Source organism: Sinocyclocheilus grahami, unplaced genomic scaffold (assembly GCF_001515645.1).
Source record: "Sinocyclocheilus grahami isolate Dianchi unplaced genomic scaffold, SAMN03320097.WGS_v1.1 scaffold41.1, whole genome shotgun sequence".
NCBI lineage: Eukaryota > Metazoa > Chordata > Actinopteri > Cypriniformes > Cyprinidae > Sinocyclocheilus > Sinocyclocheilus grahami.
Genome location: NW_015505220.1, coordinates 93,987 through 119,416, shown reverse-complemented (window position 1 = coordinate 119,416; position 25,430 = coordinate 93,987). Strand labels below are relative to the sequence as shown.

General features: G+C 37.5%; 1 protein-coding gene across 1 annotated transcript in view; it reads left to right on the top strand.

The window, feature by feature from the left end:
• Positions 1-41: 41 nt before the first annotated feature.
• LOC107582176 (protein FAM196A-like) overlaps positions 42-25,430 on the top strand; it is a 29,329-nt gene continuing 3,940 nt past the window's right edge. The window contains exons 1-2 of the mRNA XM_016267913.1: positions 42-497; positions 14,406-15,627. Of these exons, the coding sequence (XP_016123399.1) occupies positions 14,411-15,627 (1,217 nt within the window). The 5' untranslated portion in view covers positions 42-497; positions 14,406-14,410. The remainder of the gene's footprint in view (positions 498-14,405; positions 15,628-25,430) is intronic.

Sequence of the window (25,430 nt, the reverse complement as noted above, 5' to 3'; positions counted from 1 at the left end):
TCTCTCTCTCTCTCTCTCTCTCTCTCTCTCTCTCAGTGTGTGTGTCGCTGGCTCTCGGGTCTCTCAGTTCTTGGAGCGGCTGGTTCAGGATGGATGTCTCATGCGCACACATGCCATCGCTGAGCGCCGGACCCCGCTGCATCCTGTCGGCAGTGCGCGTGAGTGTGTGTGTGTGCGTGCATGCATGCGTGTGTGCGTGAGAGCGAGAGTTGCGGGGGAGCGCCGGTCGGGTAAAGACGCGTGCGAGTTTTGTGTGTGTGTTTTGGGGCAGATCTCAGTGGAATCTGTCACGCTAGATGTGTAAAGGATCACAGGAGCAGCGTCTGACCATACGTGTGTTACACGGAGAAACTTCCAGCATGGCAGACCCTCTCTCCGGACTCACATCAGTTCTCGCTCCCTGATGGACCCCAGCTGCACTGAGAGGGAAGACATGTGCTGGCCATCTCTCCCTCCCCTTCATCATCATCATCACCACTACTGAGTCGTGTCTGGAGGTGAGTCTCTGTCTTAACATTTGAGCTCAAGTTTGGACTCGTAATCACCTTTAACCTTCTGGAAATGCACCTTTAGTCAATTTCAGCTTGTGAATTCACTTTCATAATGCTGAGAAAACATACAAATGCACAAGAAACTTGAACAGCAAAGTTGATTTGAGACAAGACGGCAAGTGCTGCATTGAAAAACCTCATCAGAACAAACACGCCGAGATCATCTGTTCCTGTGGCGTCTCAACCGACCATCGCAATGCTTCGTTTAGCATTATTATAATCTTTTTATTTCAACCCACGCAGAGCGTGCGAGAGACAGAGAGAGAGAGAGAGAGATTATGGTGGGGTCTGAACTGTAAAACAGTTGGGCTGACAGTGGATTTAGAAACTGTTTTCAGGCTGTAGGTTAAATCAGGACTATTTCGGTGAAAAATTAACATTTGGGCATCATTTTCTCTGCCTCACATTAATTCAAACCTGTATGACTTTCCGTTTTTCTGTGAAACACAAAAGGAGATGTTTAGCTGAATGTTCATGCTGCTCTTTTCCACACAATTAAAATGAACAAGAACAGAAGATATTAAGCTCCGAAAAAGGATAAAAGGCACAAGAAATTTAGTTGTGCATTATGTTATACTATATACGTATTTATTTCCTCTACACTATGTGTCAAAATTTTGGAATCTTTTAACTTTTTTGAAGCAAGTGTCTTATGCTTACTAAGACTGCATTTATTTAATAAAAAATACAGCAAAAACAAGAAAATTGTGAAATATTTTTACAATTTAAAATAACTATTTTCTATGTGACTATATTTTAAAATGTAATTTATTCCTGTGATGAAAAGATGTATTTTCAGCATCATTACTCCAGTCTTCAGTGTCACATGATTCTTCAGAAATCATTCTAATATGCTGATTTGCTGCTCAAGAAACATTTCTAATTGATGCTGAAAACCGTTTTTGTTGCTTATTTTTTACTGTTATTTATAATTATATTTTAGTTTATTTTATATCAAGTAAATGCAGCATTGGTGAGCATTAGAGACTTCTTCAGTGACACCAGCCTGCATTGGTTCTTGCGCGTTTCACAATGCAAATGAGTTTTGAGAGCTAGAGCGGTCACTACATGACTTCATTGTAGAAAAAGAGCTGCATAAACATTCGGAATTATGTTTCAGAAACAAAAAGTCATACAGGTTTCCAACAACATGAGGGTAAGTAAAGGATAACAGGATTTAGATTTTTAGTTGAACTATGTCTTTAAAAGTGTCAATGGCTCAACTGGCCTGATGAAAGGCCATAACATGAGCATAATAGAGATAAATACTGCCTGTTAGCACTAGAGACCAATCCAATGCTCAGAGCACAAACCCATCGGCCACAAGTCAGGAAAACACTCACTAACACACACTCTAGTCTGCTCAGACAAACAGTGTGAGAGTGTGTGTGTGTGTGTAAGAGAGAGAGAGACTGAGCATGAGAAGGAAAAAGTGAGACTTTATCTGGGTTCTACCTGAAGGATCACGACTGTTTTTCAATTGGCTGTTTTGTGAACACGTCATTTCTGTCTGAAACACTGAAACACTCCCATACTCTGTTTACCTCCTCAACCAGATACCAGCAGAAACACAGAGAGAGAAAGATGCATACTGCATTATGATGGTCAGTCACCTACTGTACAGTAAACACAGGGTGAATCACACAAATATCTGGGTCATGATAGATAGATAGACAGACAGACATATAACTGAACATTGGGCTGACATATAACTCAATAGTACATAGACTCGGCCATACTGTGCAAATAAATGTAAGTGAAAGTAAAACAGCCAAAGACAACAGGGCTAAATAAGCTTTTCAACATCCAACCAACATTCATGACCTCTAATTTTTTTTTTAAATGCTGCAGGACAAAACATCCCACACATTCAATAGCTGATCGTTCAGAAGTCAAGAACAAGTCAAAGTTTAAGCCGAACACTAAAGCATGCAGCAGCAGTAAAAGCAGTTCTGCATCAATATATGCTGATTGACAAAAACAAAGTTTGAGGTCATAGATCTTGGCAGAGAACGCAAACCTCACGCCGCAGCTGAACACTTGATACAAGGGCTGGGTTTTGACACAAATTTCACGATTCGATTCGATTCTCATTCACAAGCTTGCGATTCGATTCGATTCGATTACCCATTTGATTTGATTCAATATTGATTATTTTGGATATATATCAGGTACAGTACATACCAAATTCTCAAGGAAGAAAAATCTAACTAAACAACTAATGCTGTAAAATATATATGAAAGTCAGTTGGTACTACATTACTATAATACTGAAGGTTAAAATTGACTGATTTGTTAAAATGACACTTAATGAGGTTTTTAAAATAATAAAGTTACAATTACATAATATTTCTACTTCAATTCGTTTTTTTAAAAATAATGAAACTTGATGGATGTATTCAAACAAATTAAACATTGAAGAATAGTAAACTGTATAATGAATATGTTATACGGTGCATATATTTAGCAAAATGCCCCTCTCTTAGGGCTGGACAATAATTCAATATCAATATGTATCGCAATGTATGTATTATTTTTTTCAATAACGGTGATATGATTTTTAAACACATTTCCGATATTTCGATATACATTACCAGTGTTTACCATACATTGATTTATTTGTGGCGTTTGACTTTGTTGACCAAACATGAGCACTGCACGTTTCAAAATCATAACACGGCGCGGGTGTTTTATATGAATGTATCTCTGACGGGAACCGACTGTCTTCAGAATAGTTTCGATGGCATTTTAATTTGATCTGATAAAGTAGCATTCATGAGCGGAGCTGCTGTGATTACAGCCGTTACTGGAGAAACCGCTAGTTTATCACTCTAAAAGCGCCTCCTGCTGGCAAAGGCTGCATTTATTTGATCCAAAGTACAACAAAACCAGTAAAATGTTGAAATATTTTTACTATTTAAAATTGCTTTCTATTTGAATAGATTTTAAAGTGTAATTTATTCCTGTGATCATACATAGGTACATTTTCAGCATTCCTCCAGTCTTCAGTGTCACATGATCTTCAGAAATCAATATAATATGCTGATTTGCTGATTATCAATATTTAAAACAGTTGAGTAAATTTTTTTTTAGGATTCTTTGATGAATAGAAAGATCCAAAGATCAGCATTTATCTGAAATAAAAAGCTTTTGTAACATTATACACTATTCCATTCAGTATAATTTTTATAATTTTTTTGGGAAAGAAATTATAGAAATGAATACTTTTATTTAGCAAGGATGCTTAAAATTGATCAAAAGTGATGATAAAGGCATTTATAATGTTACAAAAGATTTCTATTTCAGATAAATAGTGTTCATATCGATATCGGAATTATATCGTATCGACCGAAATTAAGAAATATATTGTGATATCAATTTTGGCCATATCGTCCAGCCCTAGCCTCTCTACAGTTTATTTTTCTATCTGACTAATGAGTTTATGGTCACCAAATATGTTTTTCTGAGGTAAATGTGACGTTACGTGACATTGTTTACAAGCCGTTATACTGATGTCTTTGCGCGGCTGAAACACTGATTGAGCGATTATTTGAGACAGGATAAGGATTGTAAAGTTGTACTCTTTCTTTTAACTTACCTTCGGATGTTTAGTCATGTTTATTTTGTGCTGAAGCTGGTATTAATGTGGAGGAGATGATCAGTTCACGTGTGCTACGCGCTGCTGCGTCTGTTGAACTGATGCGCTACAGCTATCTGTCACTCCACATTAAACAGCGCCAAAATTGCGATATACTGGATGGGAAGTGCCCTTCAATGTTCTGTTCATTGACTGAAAACAGGCTTTGGGATTTAAGAATCGATATCGTTCCATAAAAATGAGAATCGATTAATATCGAGATATCTATATTTTTTACCCAGTCCTACTTGAGACACATTAAGAATAATTTTGGAATCGGATCGTGACTCTGAGTCGTGAGGAGCCTAAAGACTCGCCGTCTCGCTCTTCACCTGCCTCACACACAGAAACAGCAGCACCGGCTGCGAGGAAGCCAGATGCTGTCTTTCATGTGGTAATGGGTTTATTACGAGTCTGTTCGCTCACTGTACAAACGCACAGACGAGGAGAGATCACAACATGCCTGGAATACTGAAGAGATTCAGACTCGCATGAGACAGCAGCATTTGATATGCCCATCTCTGCCTTATCAAGAGACCTGCTCCACACTGCAGCTGTTCTGACCAAGAATCGCCTATTTTTATACTGTACATCTGAACTTTAATCCAAACTGGATTCACCAACCAGTTCATCCTCAAACACTCACTAAACCTGTGAAGAGAAGATTGAAAAACGCATAAAGCCAGCAAATCAGATTAGAGATTGACCTTTCATGAATAAATGAAGAAATTAATATCAATTTTTTCTTCCATCCATCCTACTCTCCTTCTTTCTTTACCCACTGATCTTTCTTTCTCCCTTTCGTCATCCGTTCATCTTTCTTTCTTCGCTTTCTTCCTTCCATCCATCCTTTTCATCCATCAATTGTTCTTCCTTCCTTCCTTTCATCCATCCATTTTTCTTTTGTTCCTTCTTTTGTTTGTTATTTCTTTCTCCAAACATTTTTCTTTCTTTTTCCCTCATCCTTTTCTTTTCATCCATCCATCTGTTTCTTTACTGCCTGCCATCCATCTTTCTTTATTTCTTGCAATCCATCCACTTTTCTTTCTTTCCCTCCATCCATTGATCCATCCATCCATCCATCCTTCTTTCCATCCATCTATCCATCCATTTTCTTTCTTCCCTGACATCAATATATCTTTCTTTATTTCTAGCAATCCATCCATCCATTTTTCTTTCTTTCCTGACATCCATCCATCCATTTTTTTCTTTCCTGACATCCATCCATCTTTATTTATTTCTAGCCATCCATCCATCCATCCATTTTTCTTTCTTTCCTGACATTCATCCATCTATTCATCCATCCATCCATTTTTCTTTCTTTCCTGACATCATCCATCTTTCTTTCCATCCATCCATTTTTCTTTCCTGCCATCAATCCATCCATCCATTTTTCTTATTTTCTTTACTGCCATCCATTCCATCCATCCCTCTTTATTCCTTGCCCATTCATACATTCATCCATTCATAATAGCATCTAACAATATTTATTGTAAACTGCTTATTACTTAACTATTAATTACGGAGTGAAAATAATTTCAAAGTAAACCCTACACCACTTTTTTTTTTCCTCAATGCAAAATAGAGCACAAACACCTAAAAAACAAGGTTTTTACCCAGGGCACCTTGTGTACATCTAACAACAATCTCACACATACACACATGTATTGAGTGCAGTGTGTGTGTTCTGGTTACCTGGTCTCCAGCAGCAACCAATTTACAGACGCTACATCTGCACCACTGCACACCTTCATAAACCACACTGCACATTAAGCATCAGCGCTAATGTTTGCTGGCTGAATTAGTCTTGTTTCGATGTATAGCTGGAGGACAATCACACAATGCATCTCTGCTCTCATTCTCCATCCCCGATCTCACGTCTGCTTTTTCTGGGAAATAAGAGTGTTGTGGGTAATGGAAGCTGCACCCCGCTGTCTGAAACTCCACAGAGAGCCTCTCCATGACATTAACTGACAGACAGAGAGATAATACACTGCAGAAGAGTTAAAAATCAGTCAGTGCTAATCTGACCCCTCATCTGAGCAGCAAAGTCTCGGTAAAAAATCCACAAGAACCTTATTCAAAAATGTTTGAGAGCTTTGGCTTTGCATGTGTGTGTCTGTGTAAAGCTCTGGGGTGAGATGTTTTACTACTCAGCGTCGAGTCAGATACAGTTCCCCGTACACCAGCGACTTCCTCAAAATACTGCAGGTCTATCAGAGCTGAATACTAAATAGAGTAAAAGCTCTCAGCAATGCCGGAAAAGAAATCCGCTCAGGGTCAGTGGGGCAGATCAGGCTCTGACTCCACTGAACACTTCGATTCATTTCCAGTGAACTGACACTTTCATTTGAAACACACATTATTCATATTATAAGATCATATAGTGTATCAAATAGTGCTTTTAGAATCTTTACACTTTACTTCATAAATTGGATAGCACATTTGTTACTATAGAAATACATATTTTCTGCATCACTGTTGAATCTTTACTCTTGTCGTGGGCTCACGGTCTTAACCAAATGTGAGGAGACAAAAAAAGACCATGTAGCGCTGATAATCGTTCCACATCTTTCTATTGATTTGTCCTCATGGTCTGCACACAAAAACAAACAGTGTAGTCCAATTGACAAAAAAATGATTGTAGAGAGCTGATTCCTTTTAGGGAATCAGAAACACAATGCAACTGGTCTAGTACAATTCAGAAACAAATGACTATTATGAGCAGATTTAAGATTACGTTGTCTTTCGAACTGACACACACAGCACAATCAGCACATGCTAGTTCACAAACAAATGACTCATGTACCAATCATTTTTAGCGAATCAAAAAAAACATATGCCATACTCCGCCTAATCAAATACTCAGACAAATGACTTTTCAAAATGAAGTTCAAAACAAACTCAGTTAGCATACTGAATCATCTCAGAGACGATTATACAGTAGATAGATATACTGATTCTGAGATTATTTGTTTTTCGTACATTAATAATATACAGAACATTTAGCACAGTCCATTTCAAAAACAAATGACTCCTATAAATCATCGATTTTAGTGAATCAAAAATATACACTGCCAGATTCACAAGCGACTCCTATGAACTGATTATTTTTAGTGAATCAAAAACATATGGCACAATCACCATTATCCAATTCACAAATGACTCATGAATGATCTACTGTATCTACACAGCAAAATCCCCAGAGTTAAATCAACTCTGCTCAGTCAGTGCTAATCTGACCCCTCATCTGAGCAGCAAAGTCTCGGTAAAAAATCCACAAGAACCTTATTCAAAAATGTTTGAGAGCTTTGGCTTTGCATGTGTGTGTCTGTGTAAAGCTCTGGGGTGAGATGTTTTACTACTCAGCGTCGAGTCAGATACAGTTCCCCGTACACCAGCGACTTCCTCAAAATACTGCAGGTCTATCAGAGCTGAATACTAAATAGAGTAAAAGCTCTCAGCAATGCCGGAAAAGAAATCCGCTCAGGGTCAGTGGGGCAGATCAGGCTCTGACTCCACTGAACACTTCGATTCATTTCCAGTGAACTGACACTTTCATTTGAAACACACATTATTCATATTATAAGATCATATAGTGTATCAAATAGTGCTTTTAGAATCTTTACACTTTACTTCATAAATTGGATAGCACATTTGTTACTATAGAAATACATATTTTCTGCATCACTGTTGAATCTTTACTCTTGTCGTGGGCTCACGGTCTTAACCAAATGTGAGGAGACAAAAAAAGACCATGTAGCGCTGATAATCGTTCCACATCTTTCTATTGATTTGTCCTCATGGTCTGCACACAAAAACAAACAGTGTAGTCCAATTGACAAAAAAATGATTGTAGAGAGCTGATTCCTTTTAGGGAATCAGAAACACAATGCAACTGGTCTAGTACAATTCAGAAACAAATGACTATTATGAGCAGATTTAAGATTACGTTGTCTTTCGAACTGACACACACAGCACAATCAGCACATGCTAGTTCACAAACAAATGACTCATGTACCAATCATTTTTAGCGAATCAAAAAAAAACATATGCCATACTCCGCCTAATCAAATACTCAGACAAATGACTTTTCAAAATGAAGTTCAAAACAAACTCAGTTAGCATACTGAATCATCTCAGAGACGATTATACAGTAGATAGATATACTGATTCTGAGATTATTTGTTTTTCGTACATTAATAATATACAGAACATTTAGCACAGTCCATTTCAAAAACAAATGACTCAAAAATATACACTGCCAGATTCACAAGCGACTCCTATGAACTGATTATTTTTAGTGAATCAAAAACATATGGCACAATCACCATTATCCAATTCACAAATGACTCATGAATGATCTACTGACATATGGCACCATTCACATAGTCCAAATCACAAATGACTCGTATGAACTGATTTTTTAACAAATCAAAAAGACTCAAACTCAATTACCATATTGAATCAATCAGTCAAACGATTCCTTCACAGCAACTAATTACATTTTAGTTCATAAATCTTCATATCTGAATGCACATGATCTACTGTTTGTCAATGACTGAATGAAAGTGAGCCGTCCATCCATCTATGCTATCATTAGTAAATGTACACAGCAATAGTCAGAAAAGTCATAATGCTTCATCTTCAGAGCTTCAGTGAGGTGGCGGGGCATTACGCCGGCTGTAATGCTTGATGAATATGGATTTAAAGGACTAACTAGGAGGGCAGATGTGATGATCTCTGAGCTCTCGCTGCAATAAAGCCGGCGTTTAAAGAGTCCTCTCTCCACCTGAGCGTAACGCTTTACAGACCCGTTAAAGAGACGCATCTAATGGAAGGACGGCGAGCACACTAACTCTAGATGAAATGACAGCGACACATCATTAAAATGTTCTAGCATCAGAGAGCCACAATTATTAGAAGCACAATCCTCTAATAGCAGCCGTTCAGATGGATGGCCTCATCTTATGGCATTAGAGAAACGATTAACGGACAAAGGATTTGACTCCATACACTGGCTTTAATGCAGCCGGGATCACACACACAATCTCCTCCATACTATCACAAACACAATGTTATACTTTGCATATCTGTAGTTCAGCGTGCACACAAATACATTCTATTACACAAAAATCATTTCATTTTCTTCATACGTAGTTTATAGTAGTCATGCATTTAATCATTATAACTTCAGCAATCTATCTATCTATCATTCTATCCTTTTTACTGAATCAAAAACATAGATATAGATCAATTAAAAAAATATTTCAAAAAGACAAACTGTTTAAAATTCAAATGATGAAAATTATTAAAAAAAATTCCACAGCATGTTTTCCTTCCCTTTCCTTTTTTTTAACTAAATGAACTTAATGACATTTGCTTATTTTCATTAAATGCAGCACAATATCGAGTGTAGATAATACAATTACTTCTCCTTAGCTCCTTCTTCTTTCTCCTTAATTAACACACATATATTTACAAAAACATTATGATGCATTAAAAATGCCACATGAAGACTAATGAATAGATTCATCTGCTATTAAAACATCTCACAAGAGAAGAAATTGATGGTTTGGTTGAAATGATTGACAGAAAAAACCCTCTTCTGACGAAAAGTGCTGAAAATAGAGACTGTTTTAACTACATCCTGGTCATATTGCACATGCATATGAACTCTTTTTCCGTGTCGAATGTGGACAGGCCTCATTCGGAGAAAGCACACTAATAATATCCTGCAGGGGAAATCACCAGGAGAAAACCCAGCAGACAAACCAAATAAATAAATAACAGAAATGCAGCAGCTAAAGCCGGATTAGGGTGAGCTCTCGGCCTCCACACGCTCTCTAGAAGTGCCACACTTTCATTTGTTCCTGCAGTGTTAGGACGCCCTGTGCTCAAACAACACCATGCTTCTGTCAGCAAATAAAGCAAGCAATCGAGCAGGGGAGGGATTTCCTGTTTTATTAACGCTCGCAGACGTAGGAGGATGAATATGAAATATGACCTGAGGTTCCTGTACAATGCTATTAGTCTTACATAATTAACACATTTGATTTGATCTCTTATCAAACCCCAAAGCACATTATTTACATGCACATTACTAGATGGCCAGATTAAAACCCTCATCCTGACTGCGCTTGAGGAAAAGAACCAGAACACATTAAACGCCTCGATCAGAAACCACACACAAGCTGCAGGTCAACACTGGAGAAGCATATGAAGCTTCTGACCTCAGTCCTGAAAACTCAAAAGAAACAAAGCTCTTTTCCATACATTTCTGACAAACAAAGCATCATAAAAGTAGTCCACAAGTCAAAACTTAAGACAGCTTTGTGTGAAGAAAAGACTGAATGTAGGTTGTTTTTCATTGAAAATATTCATCTTCAAACGAATGGTCGATGGCAACAAATGTGGTGCACCACATTACTTTTAAGTGCAGAAGTAATAATAATAATTTTGTTCAGTAAAAAAACCCTGAAGGTCAGTGTTTCACTAAATTTGTAATAACAATATAAAAATAACATTTTAAGATTGCTTTGCTAAAGAAATGACCTAAATGTAAAAGTTAAATTAAAATTAAAATAAATTCCATTAATTCAATTAAAATATTCCCCTTTGAATTGTGGTGCAACCACCATTCTATTTCTAAATATAAATAGTAATATTTAAAAAAAAAAGAATAATAATAATAATAATAATAATAATAATAATGAAATAAATAGAAAAAAAAGTCAAGGATTCATTAAATTTAATACTACTACAACTAATGAATGGTCAATTGCAACAAATGTGATACAATCAAAGTAATAATAATAAAACAAATAAAAAATAAACTTTTTTTAAACATCCATCTAAAAATAAACTTTTTCCCCATCTGAAAGTCAAGTGCACCTTGGATAGTAGGAAGAGAAATAAATAAGGAATAGAGAGAGACGCTAAGGTCTCAGATGAAAGTTTACAGGTCAGTTCACTTGATTTTTGGGGGAAACTGAAGAGGAAGGAGGACAGGTTGTCCATTCATTCATCCATCCATGAGAGTGTGTTTGAACTCCTGTAGTTAGTGTTGGCATGAGAAAGCAGCAGTGTGAGGCAGATGAACTTGTCACCAGGAAAAATGAAGAGCTCGCTGTAGCGCTTCACCTGAGCACAGAACTAGAGTTTCAGGCGATGTCGATGAGTTACGATTCACCGTCTAACAACCAAAGCCTGCAGAGACTCGCGTGTGACTGAACAGATGTGGCTCTTTAATTGAAGACACACAAACAGCAGCGACTCTCGTGCTTGCATACATGTCTGCGGGTCTGTACGCTTCACGCGACACATGATGATCTACAGTGATTACCATTCACAGCCTGCTGTGACTTCATTATATATGAACTTGAGGCTGAACTGTTCACACATCTCATGTGTGGATGTTTGCAATATAAATGATTCACATACTGTAGATGCAGGATTTACTGTACAATGAGCCTTTTCTAGAAGAATGGCGTTTTTGCTGAGACATTGCTACGTAGTTGCTAGATGCCAAAGATCACTAGATCAGGGTAAACTTAGTAACAGAGTCATGAGTTTGAATTTGAATTTCATTAGCCACACCCACCAGCAAGCTGAATTGCAATTTAATTTGTAGACTAATTTAAATGCATTCTGGGAAATGAAGTTTTCTTCCACCCTAATATTCATTAAATAAGTGAAAAAATATTCATTAAATATTATAAAAAAATATTACAAAATACAAATTAGGTAGCATTTCTGTCCACCCATCCATCTACAAGGTATCCTTGGTAACCTTCAAATGATAAAAGGCCAACATTTTAAGCTTGCCCTGACAATCTTTTAGCTTTTCAAGTAAAATTAAATAAATGAATAAATAAAAATATCAAAAAATAAATAAAATTGAGGCTGTATGAATTTGAATTCACTTTAATTTTACCTTTCAAATTGCTGTTTGTTCTAACTTCTGAATCATGCATAATAATAATAATAATAATAATAATACTGTAATAATAACCCATGATACATTTCAAAAAAAATTTAGGATTCTTTCATGAATAGAATGTTCAAATGTCTTCACTGTACTTTTAATCAATTTAATGTGCCCTTGCAGAAAAAAAAGTATGAATTTATAAAAAAATAAATAAAAAAAAGTCTTACTGACCCAAAACATTTGAACGGTACTGTACATTGAAGGAAAGACCAGACTATTGCAGAAACTTGAGGGAAAATGTAGCGAATATCGTAGGACTACTTGCTAAAAAGAAGGGAACATAAGACCAGAAGCTTGATCTGTAAGACAAGAAAAAAGATGTCCTGTGCCACACTAAAGATTTACAGCTGCTGCTCCAGACGGCTTGTATCCATTGTTGTGAATCTTTCATATTTGAAAGACAAGATTACTGAAGCAGAAATCAGATTTGGTTCAGGAGTCCTGGGTTAGAGTGTTCGGATATCACCCTGCTTGAGAAATGTTAGCCGTTACTGAAAACTTCACAACAAGCCTCAGACCTTGAAGACAGAGTCATTTTTCTGTTTGTAACTCTCATTGCATAACTGTCTTGCCTTTCTATGTAAGAAGAAAATATAAAACACAGTAAAACAAAAAAACAGGCTAAAAAACTAGAGATGTGCAAAAATACATCTTGTCATAATGGACTTGTCGGTGGATTGTGTGAAAGTCTAGTAGGTTTTAAGAAAGCCTGATATAATGAGGTTGATTCATGTCCAACACACAGCATCATGACACATTCTGGTGTTCAATAACAACTCAACGAAGCACAACAGAAAAGAACAGGTCTCAAGAAGCATTTTTGAAATGATTTTTAAAGCTGTTTTTAGTATGTGCCCAATAGACCTGTCCTTTAACTACACAAAACCATCATAACACACACAAACGCACGCGCGCACACACACACACACACAGACACAAACAAACAATAACAGAGAATTTCAGAAGAACTTGTCTTGAAATGTATTTGTTAAAGTGGTTAATTAATATTAGTGCTGTCAAATGATTAATCGCGATTAATCTGATCCAAAATAAAAGTTTTTGTTTACATAATATATGAGTGTGTACTGTGTATATTTATTATGTATATATAAATATAAACACATGCATGTATATATTTAAGAAAAATATGTTATGTTTATATATTAACTACATGAATATATATTATAAAATATAATGTAGATATATAAATGTATATACATGTAAATATTTTCAAAATATATACTGAATGTGTGTGTATTTATATATACACATAATAAATAGACCCTTTTAAGGCTGACGTCACAATTACGTCATCGCACTAGCTGGAGGCAAAACAAAGGGGAAACTGGAGGCGGCCAATTCAAACCAGTGCAGATTATTGGAGCCAGTAGAGCACCCTCACCTCGGCCAGATCTACTGGAATTTGTCACTGATGTTCCTATGTTGGTTAAACATGGGATATAATGTGTTTTGGGTAAATCTAACAGGCAGTCTTTGGTCTCACTGAGTAAGTTAGAAAAATAAAGTACGTTTTCTAATATAGATAGATAGATACAGATATAGGTAGATAAATAGGTAGGACAGACAGACAGACAGAGACAGAGAGATAGAGATAGATAGAGAGCGAGATACATACATACATACATACATACAGCATCAAACTCACTCCCATATTTCCAGAAAAGAATGCACATATCAAGGCACTAAAAAAAGGCAGTTTGACACAGAGGCCTCGGATGGAAGCTGGGAGTGTTTGTCAGGGTGATGATGCTGAATCATAGGGCAGCCAGTGTCTCTCTTTCTATTAGTTAGCTGAGGGATGGTGAACTCCAGGGAGGTAGACAGATGACACGCTTTCACTCCTATCATTCTCCCTGCGTGCGGTCGCTCCAGAACACACAAGATTAAGAGATGCAATTAACTGTCAAAGACAAGCAAGTCATGGGCTAAGACAACATTTATGAGATTGCTCCATAAATTTCACTGCATACAAGCCGAGCAGGTTAGCGAACGAAAGGACGCTAATTCGCTATATGAAACGTTCATAGAGTCTGGGGATTAAGGATGTTGCAGCTGTGCCCTTTTTCTGGTTCCATGACTGATTATTTTCACATTTGTGTCAGATCATTTAAGCACAGAAATCTAATCTACTAACACAATTACATGCAAGATACAGTTGCTAAAGGCAAGTGCACCATTTTTTCAACTAATAATATTGTGTTTGCAGGAACCATGGTGAGCAAGGACGCTGGTAAATGCATGCTCACCAACTCTGAGTCGGACTCAGAGGCAACGGCGGCCTCCATGGCCCTGGAGGTCAAAGGATCGTCGGATGAAAGCCGGCAGGTGCGCAAGCGCAACAAAGCCCTTCAGGTGCGCTTCAAGGACATCTGCGAGGCGCAGAATGAGCAGGCTGCTGCGGCCCGAGGGGGGAAGCCAGTCTACAAGGTAGCGTACCGCAAGTACATGACCGTCCCAGCTCGCAGATCAATCCCCAATGTCACCAAAAGCACCGGAGTGCAAACATCACCGGATCTTAGGAAGCGTTACCAGACTTTTCCATTTGAGCGGAAGAAAGGACATACGGTCAAGCATGCCGCTGTTGTGGAGAGCTGTAAGGATCAGGACGATGGGTTTGTTATTGATGTAAAGAGGGCAAAAGCTACCGAGACAGGTAGGGAGTGTGTACCCTCTCAAAATGTGAGGAAAACAAGAGCATTAATGCACACCAGCAAGTGTGTCGCAACTATAGAGCAACACCCACAAGCCAGGGACTGTCTGAAGAGAACAGACGGACCATGTTCGGACGCTTTGGTTCTTCCTTGTCCGACAGATGGGTCCGCAGTGGGAACGGACAACTTGGACTATCAGATCTGTAGCGTCAGAAGTAAACACAGTAAGGGCTTCCAGAGAGACTCTGGAACTCTTGATCGCTCAGGCAAGCTGCAGTTGCTGAACTCTGGGGAGAGCAGTGGGAATATTCTAGAGGATTCCTCCTCCAAAGTGATGGGACCTATCGCGTGGAACTCTCTCACGCAGGTGGAGTGCCTGGAGAGTCCGTCCGAGCGGAGCAAACGCAAGAATGCGCTGCAGCTCAATGGCCTACAGTCGCAGACGCTGCCGCGGACCAGTTGCACGACGCAGGTCCAGTGCCACACGGGTACGCTGTCTGCTCGACCGCTGCGGGCTATGGAGGCGGCGGCGCCGGTGACTCCAATCTCCTCGACAGCCGTTCCCATGCCCGCGCCTCCATGCAGGGGCAGCACGGGATCAGGAACTCTACAGACGGATAATGAGGCGTGCAAGCAGATAGTGCCTGTCAATCAGGATGGGGATGTTAAAGCGCAGCTCCAGGCCATGGAAAACATGATCAGCTCCAGCCAGGAAACCATTAAAGTGCTGCTGGGTGTCATTCAGGAGCTGGAAAAAGGAGAAGCTCATAGAGAAGGGTAAGACAATGTACTTTAACCAGCATGCAAAGAGTAAAATTAAATCCTGTGCCAAAAGAACTGCATCAAGCAGAATTGCAATTTCCCACAGGTTTTCCAAAACAGGCCAGATGCAATGTGTTGAAGCACACTGGATTACTTTGGTTGTTTCTATGTATTGTTTGGTATCAGTCCCATGTATTGTTTGGTTCTCAAACTGCTAGAGTAGGTCTAAAGCTGCGGTCACACTAGACTTTTCATTCCATTGACTTCCATTCATAAGCATGCGAATGCGTCAGACCGGAAACGCAAACCCATGCGAAGATATTTCCCATTTCGCTGCATAGCAAAGTTCAAGTTTGGTGAACTCTGACCTGCGAATCCGCGTCGCGTGAAACCAATTGAAGATCAAAACGTCACAAAGTGACCTCTCGGTACAGAAATGGAGGAATCGCTAATTTTAGCAGTGTCGTGTCATACTGTTTAATAAAACACAATTTTAAAAGATTACAAAAATCACATAAAAAGAGAAGCGGCTTGGTTTGCGGTGGCAAGGGATGAATAGAGCGGATGGTATGTTTGAACAGTGAAACGTGTAATTTTATGTGATTTTTTTAATTACATGAGATTTGTATTTGTGCGTGTGTGTACTTGATTAACTATACTTGTGACTGATTGTAATCACTTAAATAGAAAATAATTATGACTAGTGAGGATATTTCTGCACGTGATGTCATATCCTGCTCCCGCCCCTTTTCAGAGCACCATCTGAACAAATTTTGCATGCTCAAAGTCTAGTGTGACCGTGGCTTAACTAGGATGGATGAGTACAGCTTTGGTTGGTTAGCAAGACTTCAAGGGAAGCACTATTTCATAAAAATAAAATTCTGTGCCAACAGAACTACACCAAGCAGAAGAGCAATTCTTCAAAGGTTTCCCCAATGTGTTAAAAGAGCCAATGAACCACAATGCATTGTTCAGAAAGTTGACCTAAAGGAGTATTACCTTGGATAACTCAATGTGTTTATGCATTGGGTACAAGAAACTATTCTAACAGAATATATTACTTCATTCCCATGTATTGCTTGGTTCTCAAACTGCTATACTAGGTCCAATTTGGATGAATGAGTGCATCTTTGGCTGGTTAGCAAGACTATATGGGCAGCACTTTTTCAGCACAGAATTGCGCCAAAAATAATTGCATTTACACACAGGTCTCTCCAAACATTCACAACACATGCCAACTGCAATGTGTGTGTTGAATATGCCAGTGAACCACAATACACATTTTTCGGAAAGATGACCTAAAGATGGATTACTTTGGTTTTCTCTGTGCGTTTATGCATTGGACACAAGAAATGTTTTCAACACAGAAAACAATACTTCAGGTAGGCCTAATTTGGATAGATGAGTATAGCTTTGGTTGGTTAGTAACTTTAAGTGTAGCACTCCGTTTCAAAATATGAAATTCTGTGATAAAGTAACTGAAAAATCTGCAATGCACGCCAATTAAAATGTGAACCACAATGCACATTGTTCAGAAAGTTGACTTAAAGATGGATTAGTTTGGTAGTTTCCAATGCATTTATGCACAAGATACAAGAAACTACTCCAACAACAAAAACATTACATCAGTTTTAGAGCCATTGTTTGGTTCTTTAGCTATAGTAGGGCTGAACAATAATTCAATATCAATATGTATCACGATATAATTAACGGTGATATGATTTTTAAACACATTTCCGATATTTCGATATACATTACCAGTGTTTCCCATACATTCATTTATTTGTGGCGTTTGACTTCGTTGAATAAACATGAGCACTGCACGTTTCAAAATCAAAACACGTCGCGGGTGTTTTATATGAATGTATCTCTGAAGGGAACCGACTGTCTTCAGAATAGTTTAGATGGCATTTTTATCTGATAAAGCAGCATTCATGAGCGGAGCTGCTTTGTTTACAGCCGTTACTGGAGAAACCATTAGTTCCATCGCTCTCACAGCGCCTCCTGCTGGCAGACAAGCAGTTTGCATTTTCAATAAATGCAAGCATCAAATAAATGCTTGGTGAGCAGAAGAGTATTCTTTAAAAAAACATTAAAAATCTTACTGTTCAAAAACTTTTGACTGGTATGTTAGCCTATAGTTTGAAGTAAAAAAATATTAATATTAACAAGGAGAGTCTGAGATTTATTTGACAGTGATTTCACATTTCTTGTTTGTATGAAGGCTGAATACCAATAAAAGGTGAACATTTATTTATTTGCGCCCTTTTTTTCCTAAAATATTATATAGTTTTATAGGAGTAGGTTTCATAGAGTTGGCAAATACATTTTTCATAAGTTTGTAGGTACAGACATCTGTTGTGGCCGTTCTTGGCCGTTTTTATGAGGCTTTTTTAATAGTGTTCATATCGATATCGGAATTATATCGTATTGACCGAAATTAAGAAATATATCGTGATATAAATTTTGGCCATATCGTCCAGCCCTAAGCTATAGTAGGTCTAATTAGGATGGATAAGTGCATCGTTGGTTGGTTAGTAAGACTTTAAGGGCAATACTTTTTTTATAAAAAATAAAATTGTGCCAACAGAACTGCACTAAGCAGAATTGCATTTCCTCACAGATTTCCCTAAACATCTACAACTCATGCCAACTACAATGTGTTGAAAGCTCCAACAATCCAATGTACACTGTTTGGAAAGTTGACCTAAAGATTGATTACTTTGGTTGTCTCTATGGTTTTCTAAACATTAATTCACCCCCAAGAATTGTTTGGTTCTCAAACTGACTGCTATAGCAGGTCTAATTAGGATGGATAAGTGCATCTTTGGTCGTTAAGCAAGACTTTTGGGGCAGCGCTCTTTTTCATATTGACTTTTATCACCTTGGACTCAACCTGGGAAATTTGCTAGAGGCCTTCTAAATACTACTTATTTAACGATGCCAAAAGCCTTCTACTTTCGAGAGCGCCTATTTAATCTAGCAATTGAATCCAAATCGGGGCAGAGGCATTAAGCAATGACAAACCTTTTTTAGGAGAGTAGAAAAAGACAATAAAATGTACCTCACAAAGAAGAAGACTATGCAGTATATTTAGATTAAATGAACAAGTCCAATCGGGAAATATCATAGACACTAACTAGTAAGCTACACAAGCAGGATATTTACAGGCATAACAGCTGAATATTTACAGTCAGAGCCAATCAATGATAAACCAGCTCATTCCCACAGAAGGATATCATGCAAATCAGCCTAAACTATCGCTTTAAAATATTCCAATGCCACATTTAGCTTTATCCCACCCAGCTAAGCATAACATACTGATTAGTTCAGCATTTACACAAAAAACTGTACAACATTAAGTAAGCCCCTTATGAGATCAGTTTGCATGCAATTTAGAGAGAAACAGGACTAAATCTAATGTTTGAGACCGGTTAGGTCAAGGGAAATGAAAAAATTGAGTTTGCACAGGAAACAGACTTATTTTCCTGCATATTCACACACACATTTCCCTGAAGATGCTTTGGGATGCAAGCACTAGAACCCCGCCAGGATAGTGATTAAAAACGGCATTAATTACCTGCAAGACTACATGTCTATTTTATATACTTGAAGCACAATTAAGGTCACAGCAAGAGGGTTTCATAAACAACTGATCCAGAGGATGTTCAGGAGACTATAGACAACATCATCATGAGGATGATTAGAGATCCACTCAAGCACAAACTCGGAGAATCATGGGACAATGGACCGCTGACTGATCAAAACAACATATTTTGCATAATAAACACATTATTAATTTTAGACAGTGTATTAGCACTTATATCAAGTCTAATAGCATGCTTTGCACAAAAAAAACATTGACAAAAAAAACCAAATGAAACTCCACTTTGGTTTCAGAGAGGGAATTTTCTAACATTACCTGAGCAAACACCTCAGAGGTTTCTTATGGATAATGCGGTTCCATATATTACACTTCAAGTAATATTTTAATGTATTCTCAAGGCAATGCAACGAGTTTTCAATTCCCTAGCTCAGGTCTGAGAAAGTGCATTTTCCTGCATTCAATGCAGAAACAGTTAATGCTTGTGTGGTTATGCAACATTAGTCTCATTCCACACACTCAGAAATGTCATTTGTGTGACAAAAGACAGTGTGACTGGAGGACGTAGGTGAGTGTGTTCATAATTACATCTGTTACATTACCGCAGGCATGATGCAGTACTTTTCAACGTGTTCAAAAGCATGCTGCAGACAAAGATGTATGCAAAGAGGCGTTTGACTAAAAACATGCTACAGGATCAAAGGGAATGCTAGCGGTTGTGTAGCTAAACTATGAATCACAGTAAAAAGCGTGGTGTGCATTAGTTAATGATCAAAAACAAACATTGAGTGATTCGTGGAAACAAAATCATTCCAAACAAAATAGACCAACCAAATCATTTCTTTAAAAACATACTTTTGATTTGATGATTTTTTGTCCATATAGTGCTGGTCTTCAACAGTTATTGAGGATTTGTTCTCGATATGGTTCAGATTTTGATATTAAATATAATGCCAAAAAGAGTAATATTATGATTGTTAGGAGTAGGGGGGACAGGAAACTAACATTTCCTGACTTCTCTCTGTCTGGGAGTGTCCTTAAGGTATGTAATGAGGTTAAACACTTAGGGCATTATATAACTGAAGTCATGTCTGATGATAGGGATATTTACAGACAGTGTTGTACAATGTTGATTCGCAAATTTGGCATGTGCTCAGGATCTGTGAAGACTACACGTATTAAAGCATACTGTACTCCTATGTATACTGGCCATTTGTGGCGGCATTACAGAAAGAGCAGTATGCAGAGACTTAATGTAGCTTATAATGATGGTATGCGATTGCTGCTTAAGGTGCCAAGATGGAGCAGCGCAAGCCAAATGTTTGTCAGTGCTGGTGTGCCAACCTGCGCTGCTGTGTAGCGTAATCTCATGTACAGATGTATGTGTAGGTTATCAGAATCTGTAAACAGTATAATTTGAACACTGACGAACTTGGCACTAAGTTCAGTCAGGCTTTTTTCAAATATGTGGAATCATTGGCGTTTTAGTACACATGTAAATATGTGATATTGTGGTTTTTGTCCTCGTGTGTGTTCTTGTATGTTGTTATTGTTGTGTCTTTGGTTGGACCGAGTGTGTCCTTAATAAAGTTTGATGATGATACTTTCAGGCATGGTCTTGGGCAAGGTTATGGTCACGCTTTCTAAATAATAAATACCATTTTATTTTGTTAATAAACAAATACTGTAGGAGAGAAAGTTCTTTCATCACAGTAAAGAAATGGTACATTTTATATATGCAATCCATAGTAAATACGAAATCAATAATTAAAAAAATTTAATTAAAGAATATTGAACTCATTGGATTACCAAAAATAGGAATTAAAAATATTTAACATTTAAAAATAAAATAAAAATAAATGTGGTAAATATCTGCAGTAAATTAAACATGCTTTCAGACATAACTGGAAAAATATACAGGGATTTTTTTTTACAAGAAATTCAACATTTCATATATTAATCCAAACTAAATATGAAATAACTGCAAGAATTCAAGAATATTTAAATCACTGGATTATCAACAAATAGACATTATATAGACAATATATTCAATAAGAAATAAAAAAAATAAGGAATAAAAATAAAATAAACAAATGAGTTAAATATATACATTAACTGATTACAATAACAACATCAAATCATAAATATTTAATCCATAATAGGTAATAAAAAATAAAAATAGGTATTACCACATAGATCACAGACACACATACACAGATATAATTGGCTTACATACACACACACACATAGTGGTGTGAAAAAGTGTTGGCCCCTTGCCATTTGTGAATAATGGCTCTCACTGTGGTTCGCTGGAGTCCCAAAGCTTTAGAAATGGCTTTATACCCTTTTCCAGACTGATAGATCTCAATTACTTTCTTTCTCATTTGTTTCTGAATTTCTTTGGATCTCGGCATGATGTCTAGCTTTTGAGGATCTTTTGGTCTACTTCACTTTGTCAGGCAGATCCTATTTAAGAGATTTCTTGATTGCAAACAGGTGTGGCAGTAATCAGGCCTGGGTGTGGCTAGAGAAATTGAACTCAGGTGTGATAAACCACAGTTTTAACAGGGGGGCAAACACTTCTTCACACAGGGCCATGTAGTTTTGGATTTTGTTTTCCCTTAATAATAAAAACCTTCATTTAAAAACTACATGTTGTGTTCACTTGTTATCTTTGACTAATATTTAAATTTGTTTGATGATCTGAAACATTAAAGTGTGACAAACGTGCAAAAAAATAAGAAATCAGGACACTTTTTCACACTAGTGCTGTGTTCAAAATATCGATACGACGATGTATCGTTACAGCTGGCCCTGTATCGATATTGTGGCACGTGTGCAGCAGTGGACCGCGCTTAATTTGTTTAAGATTTTACAACGTTTTAAATTGAGTAGAAAAGTGTGAGGTTTCTAAAAAAGAATGAATAGAGCATATACAGTATAGGCTACAACAAGGTTTAATCTGGCGTCGAGTATAAATCAGCCTTGAGCGTGTGTGCGTTAGATACAGTGAAGACAGCGCGTTAGTTTAGAACTCCTCTTTTTTTTTTAATCTTAGAGAGTGTGTTAATTTGTGCAATGATAACCTACCAGCAATGTAAATTATTTTTTAAATATATTAGAATGAATACATTACAATATACATGTATTAGAACGAGTACATTATTATTTATGGGCTTAAAAACAAGATGCAAACAATCAGAATATTGTACCTGGTGGGGAGTGCACAATGTAAACATGAAACATGAAACATATGCTATTACCTATATTGTACTGTGGTACAGTTATGGAGGCCCTTCATAATGCAGAGGTCAACTGCCTGCTCTGCCAATAGTTAGAAATGGCACTATAGTAAGCAGTGTTTAATAAACAGCCGTTTTTCTAAATTCTGCTTAGGTGAAATTCAGTGCAGCCCTGTTTCGTGATGCGTATCGTGATATGTATCGTATCGTGACTTTGCTGGTGATACACAGCCCTATTTCACACCAATGTATATATACACCCACACACACACACACACTCACACACAACAGGCTTACAAAAATACATAAAATATCTACTGTGTTGCAACAATATGTCAGCTGCTTGACATTTCTATATACCCTCATAACCAGCCCTTGCTAAAACGTAAGGAAAAAATAATTACTTTATTTTTATTATAAATTAATAATTACCAGAACTCATCCATACTGAAAATTAGTTAGACATTATATATACGTCACCCAAAGCTTTGAAAATAATTACTTCTGACAGAAACTCCTTCTCTGTGCATCTATTTAAATGATAAAAAAGGGCCCTTGCTCAAGGGCACCTCAGTCGTGGTATTGAAGGTGGGAGAGAGCGCTGTACATTCACTACCCCCACCTACAATCCCTGCCGGAACAAGACTCGAACCCCCAACTTTTGGGTTACGAGTCCGACTCTCTAACCTTTAGGCCACGACTTCATCGATGCAATCTGAGGGTCCTTTGTGGGAGAATTCAACTCGTCTCCCAAAGGTCTTCTCTCTCTCTCTCTTTCGGGATCATCAGGAACATCGGGAATCAGGATTTCAGGAACATAATTGACTTCATTTTTACATTCCAACGCATTACCTCCCGCATTGTGCCAGCTGCTCCGGAGGGTTCGGCCTGATCACTGCCGGCAGCCAGAGCCTTGTGACAAACATTATTCTGCCTTCCTCCTGCCCAACCTCAGGCTCCCAGCAACAGCACTATACATCACTGTCCCCATTAGGCACGGAAACTAGCCTCAGATAAACCCCACGCATCAGCAAACAGCACTTCACATGCTCTCATTAGAGCCAAAATGGCCTGTCGGTGTCCGGCTCTTTTACACGATGAGCCCCGCAGTTTGACCTATGAAGGAGGCCGATGCAGAGCTCAGGGGTGGCAGTGCCGGTAATGGTCGAGTGGGCTGCTTTCTGACAGTAACTGCTAAAAAATCAGCTCTGGACTGTAGTTTCAGAGTCTCACTGAGTCACAGAGAAGCGGGGCGTTTCACACTGAACTGTTCACCATTCAGTCCGGCTGAGGTCACAATGCATTTTCTACCAAACAACCACAACTGAGTCTGACTGGAAAAAGAGAATCAGCATAGAAATGTAAACTTCAGTATGGATCACAATTGGCATGAAATAAGTCTGGCCTAATACAGATTTTTTAACTAATATGCAGAACTAATTTTGTATGCTTGTTATATTTCTACATATAAATCACTCAATACATTCTCATTCATTTGTTCTTTCCTTCTTTCTTTCTTTTTAAACAATTCCATACAGATTTTTTTTGTCTGATAAATAACATGCAGAACCAGTTTATTTTTGTTCCATTTTTTTGCATTTTGACAATAATATTTCTGGATTTCATCATTAACCTGAAGGTGAACAACCAGCTAGATTAGACCAGTATTGTGCTAAATAGTAATGAAAGTCAAATTATTTATGCAAGTACATTAAAATAACAAAACACACAAGTAAAAAGGTGAGACAAACACATAAAAGTTCAAACTAAATTGTAAAAACAAACTTTCAAGACATGATAGTTGCAGGAAAAACTCTGGGAAAATAGTTTGTTCATGCATTTTTTCTATATTATTTAATCAAACTATATATCACAAATAGTTCATTTTAAAATAAATTTACCATTTTATATATTTAAATCATATTTAACATTTAAACATTTATCAATTTAAAGAATTTATTGAATTCTTTGATTTTGAAATTATTACTCAATGGATTATGAAAAAATAAGCATTATTTAAGCATCTTTAACTAAATAAATAAAGTGGTAAGCATCAGTTTATTGACTTTAATAATAATCAATGAATATTCAATTATATAATGCACATTAAAAAAATCTGTGCAAAAAATTGGACAAAGGTAAAACCAAATTAAACAAGTGTTAAATAAATAAATAAAAAATAAATACAAAAAACCCCAGGAATATTTTGGGTTAAACATCCATAAGCAAAAAGAGTAGATTTAACTACCAAAACTTACCTATAACTTCAACAAAAGAAACACACACACATTGACATTATGAACGGAAATTATTTTCTGTGCTAATCGACAGGATGCTGTCAATACAGCTTAACTTGTATTCATCCCGTAATACTCCAGCAAGAGAGACGGACAGAGTCGAGCTGGAGATACGGATCAACAGGACAAGAGACAGACAGATATGACAACACGCCTCATCAGAGCTATTGATCACTCCGTCGGTTTCCCGTCAGTCTGACATTAGCCCTCCATCGTGGGACCATCGGACGGGTTGACGTCTTCCTGCCAGCAAAGCAATCGTTGCTATGACAGGTGGTAATTACTAATGGCAGCCAACAGTGAAAGTAAAGCTTCTCGAATTGTCGGACCCCACGTCTCCACACATCACCACCGGCAGAGAAAAACTTGTTGACGAAAGGAGATTTATGCTATTTACTTTAGCATTTATAAATGTAAGAAATATTCAGCTCAGAGTCTATAGCACAAACCTGCTGGAGGCAAACTCAGAGCGAACAAACACAAACACGTACCAGAGACCAGATGTAAACTGACTACTGTACACTGAGAGCAGAGCAAACAGACTCGAGTCACTTCAGAGCAAAAGATCACCAACATACATCAAAAACTGCAAACATTCTAGAGCTTCACAGCTTTGTGCTTACAAATAAATATGGTGTAAATAAGGTTTATTCTCTTGCTACACAGTCATACTGT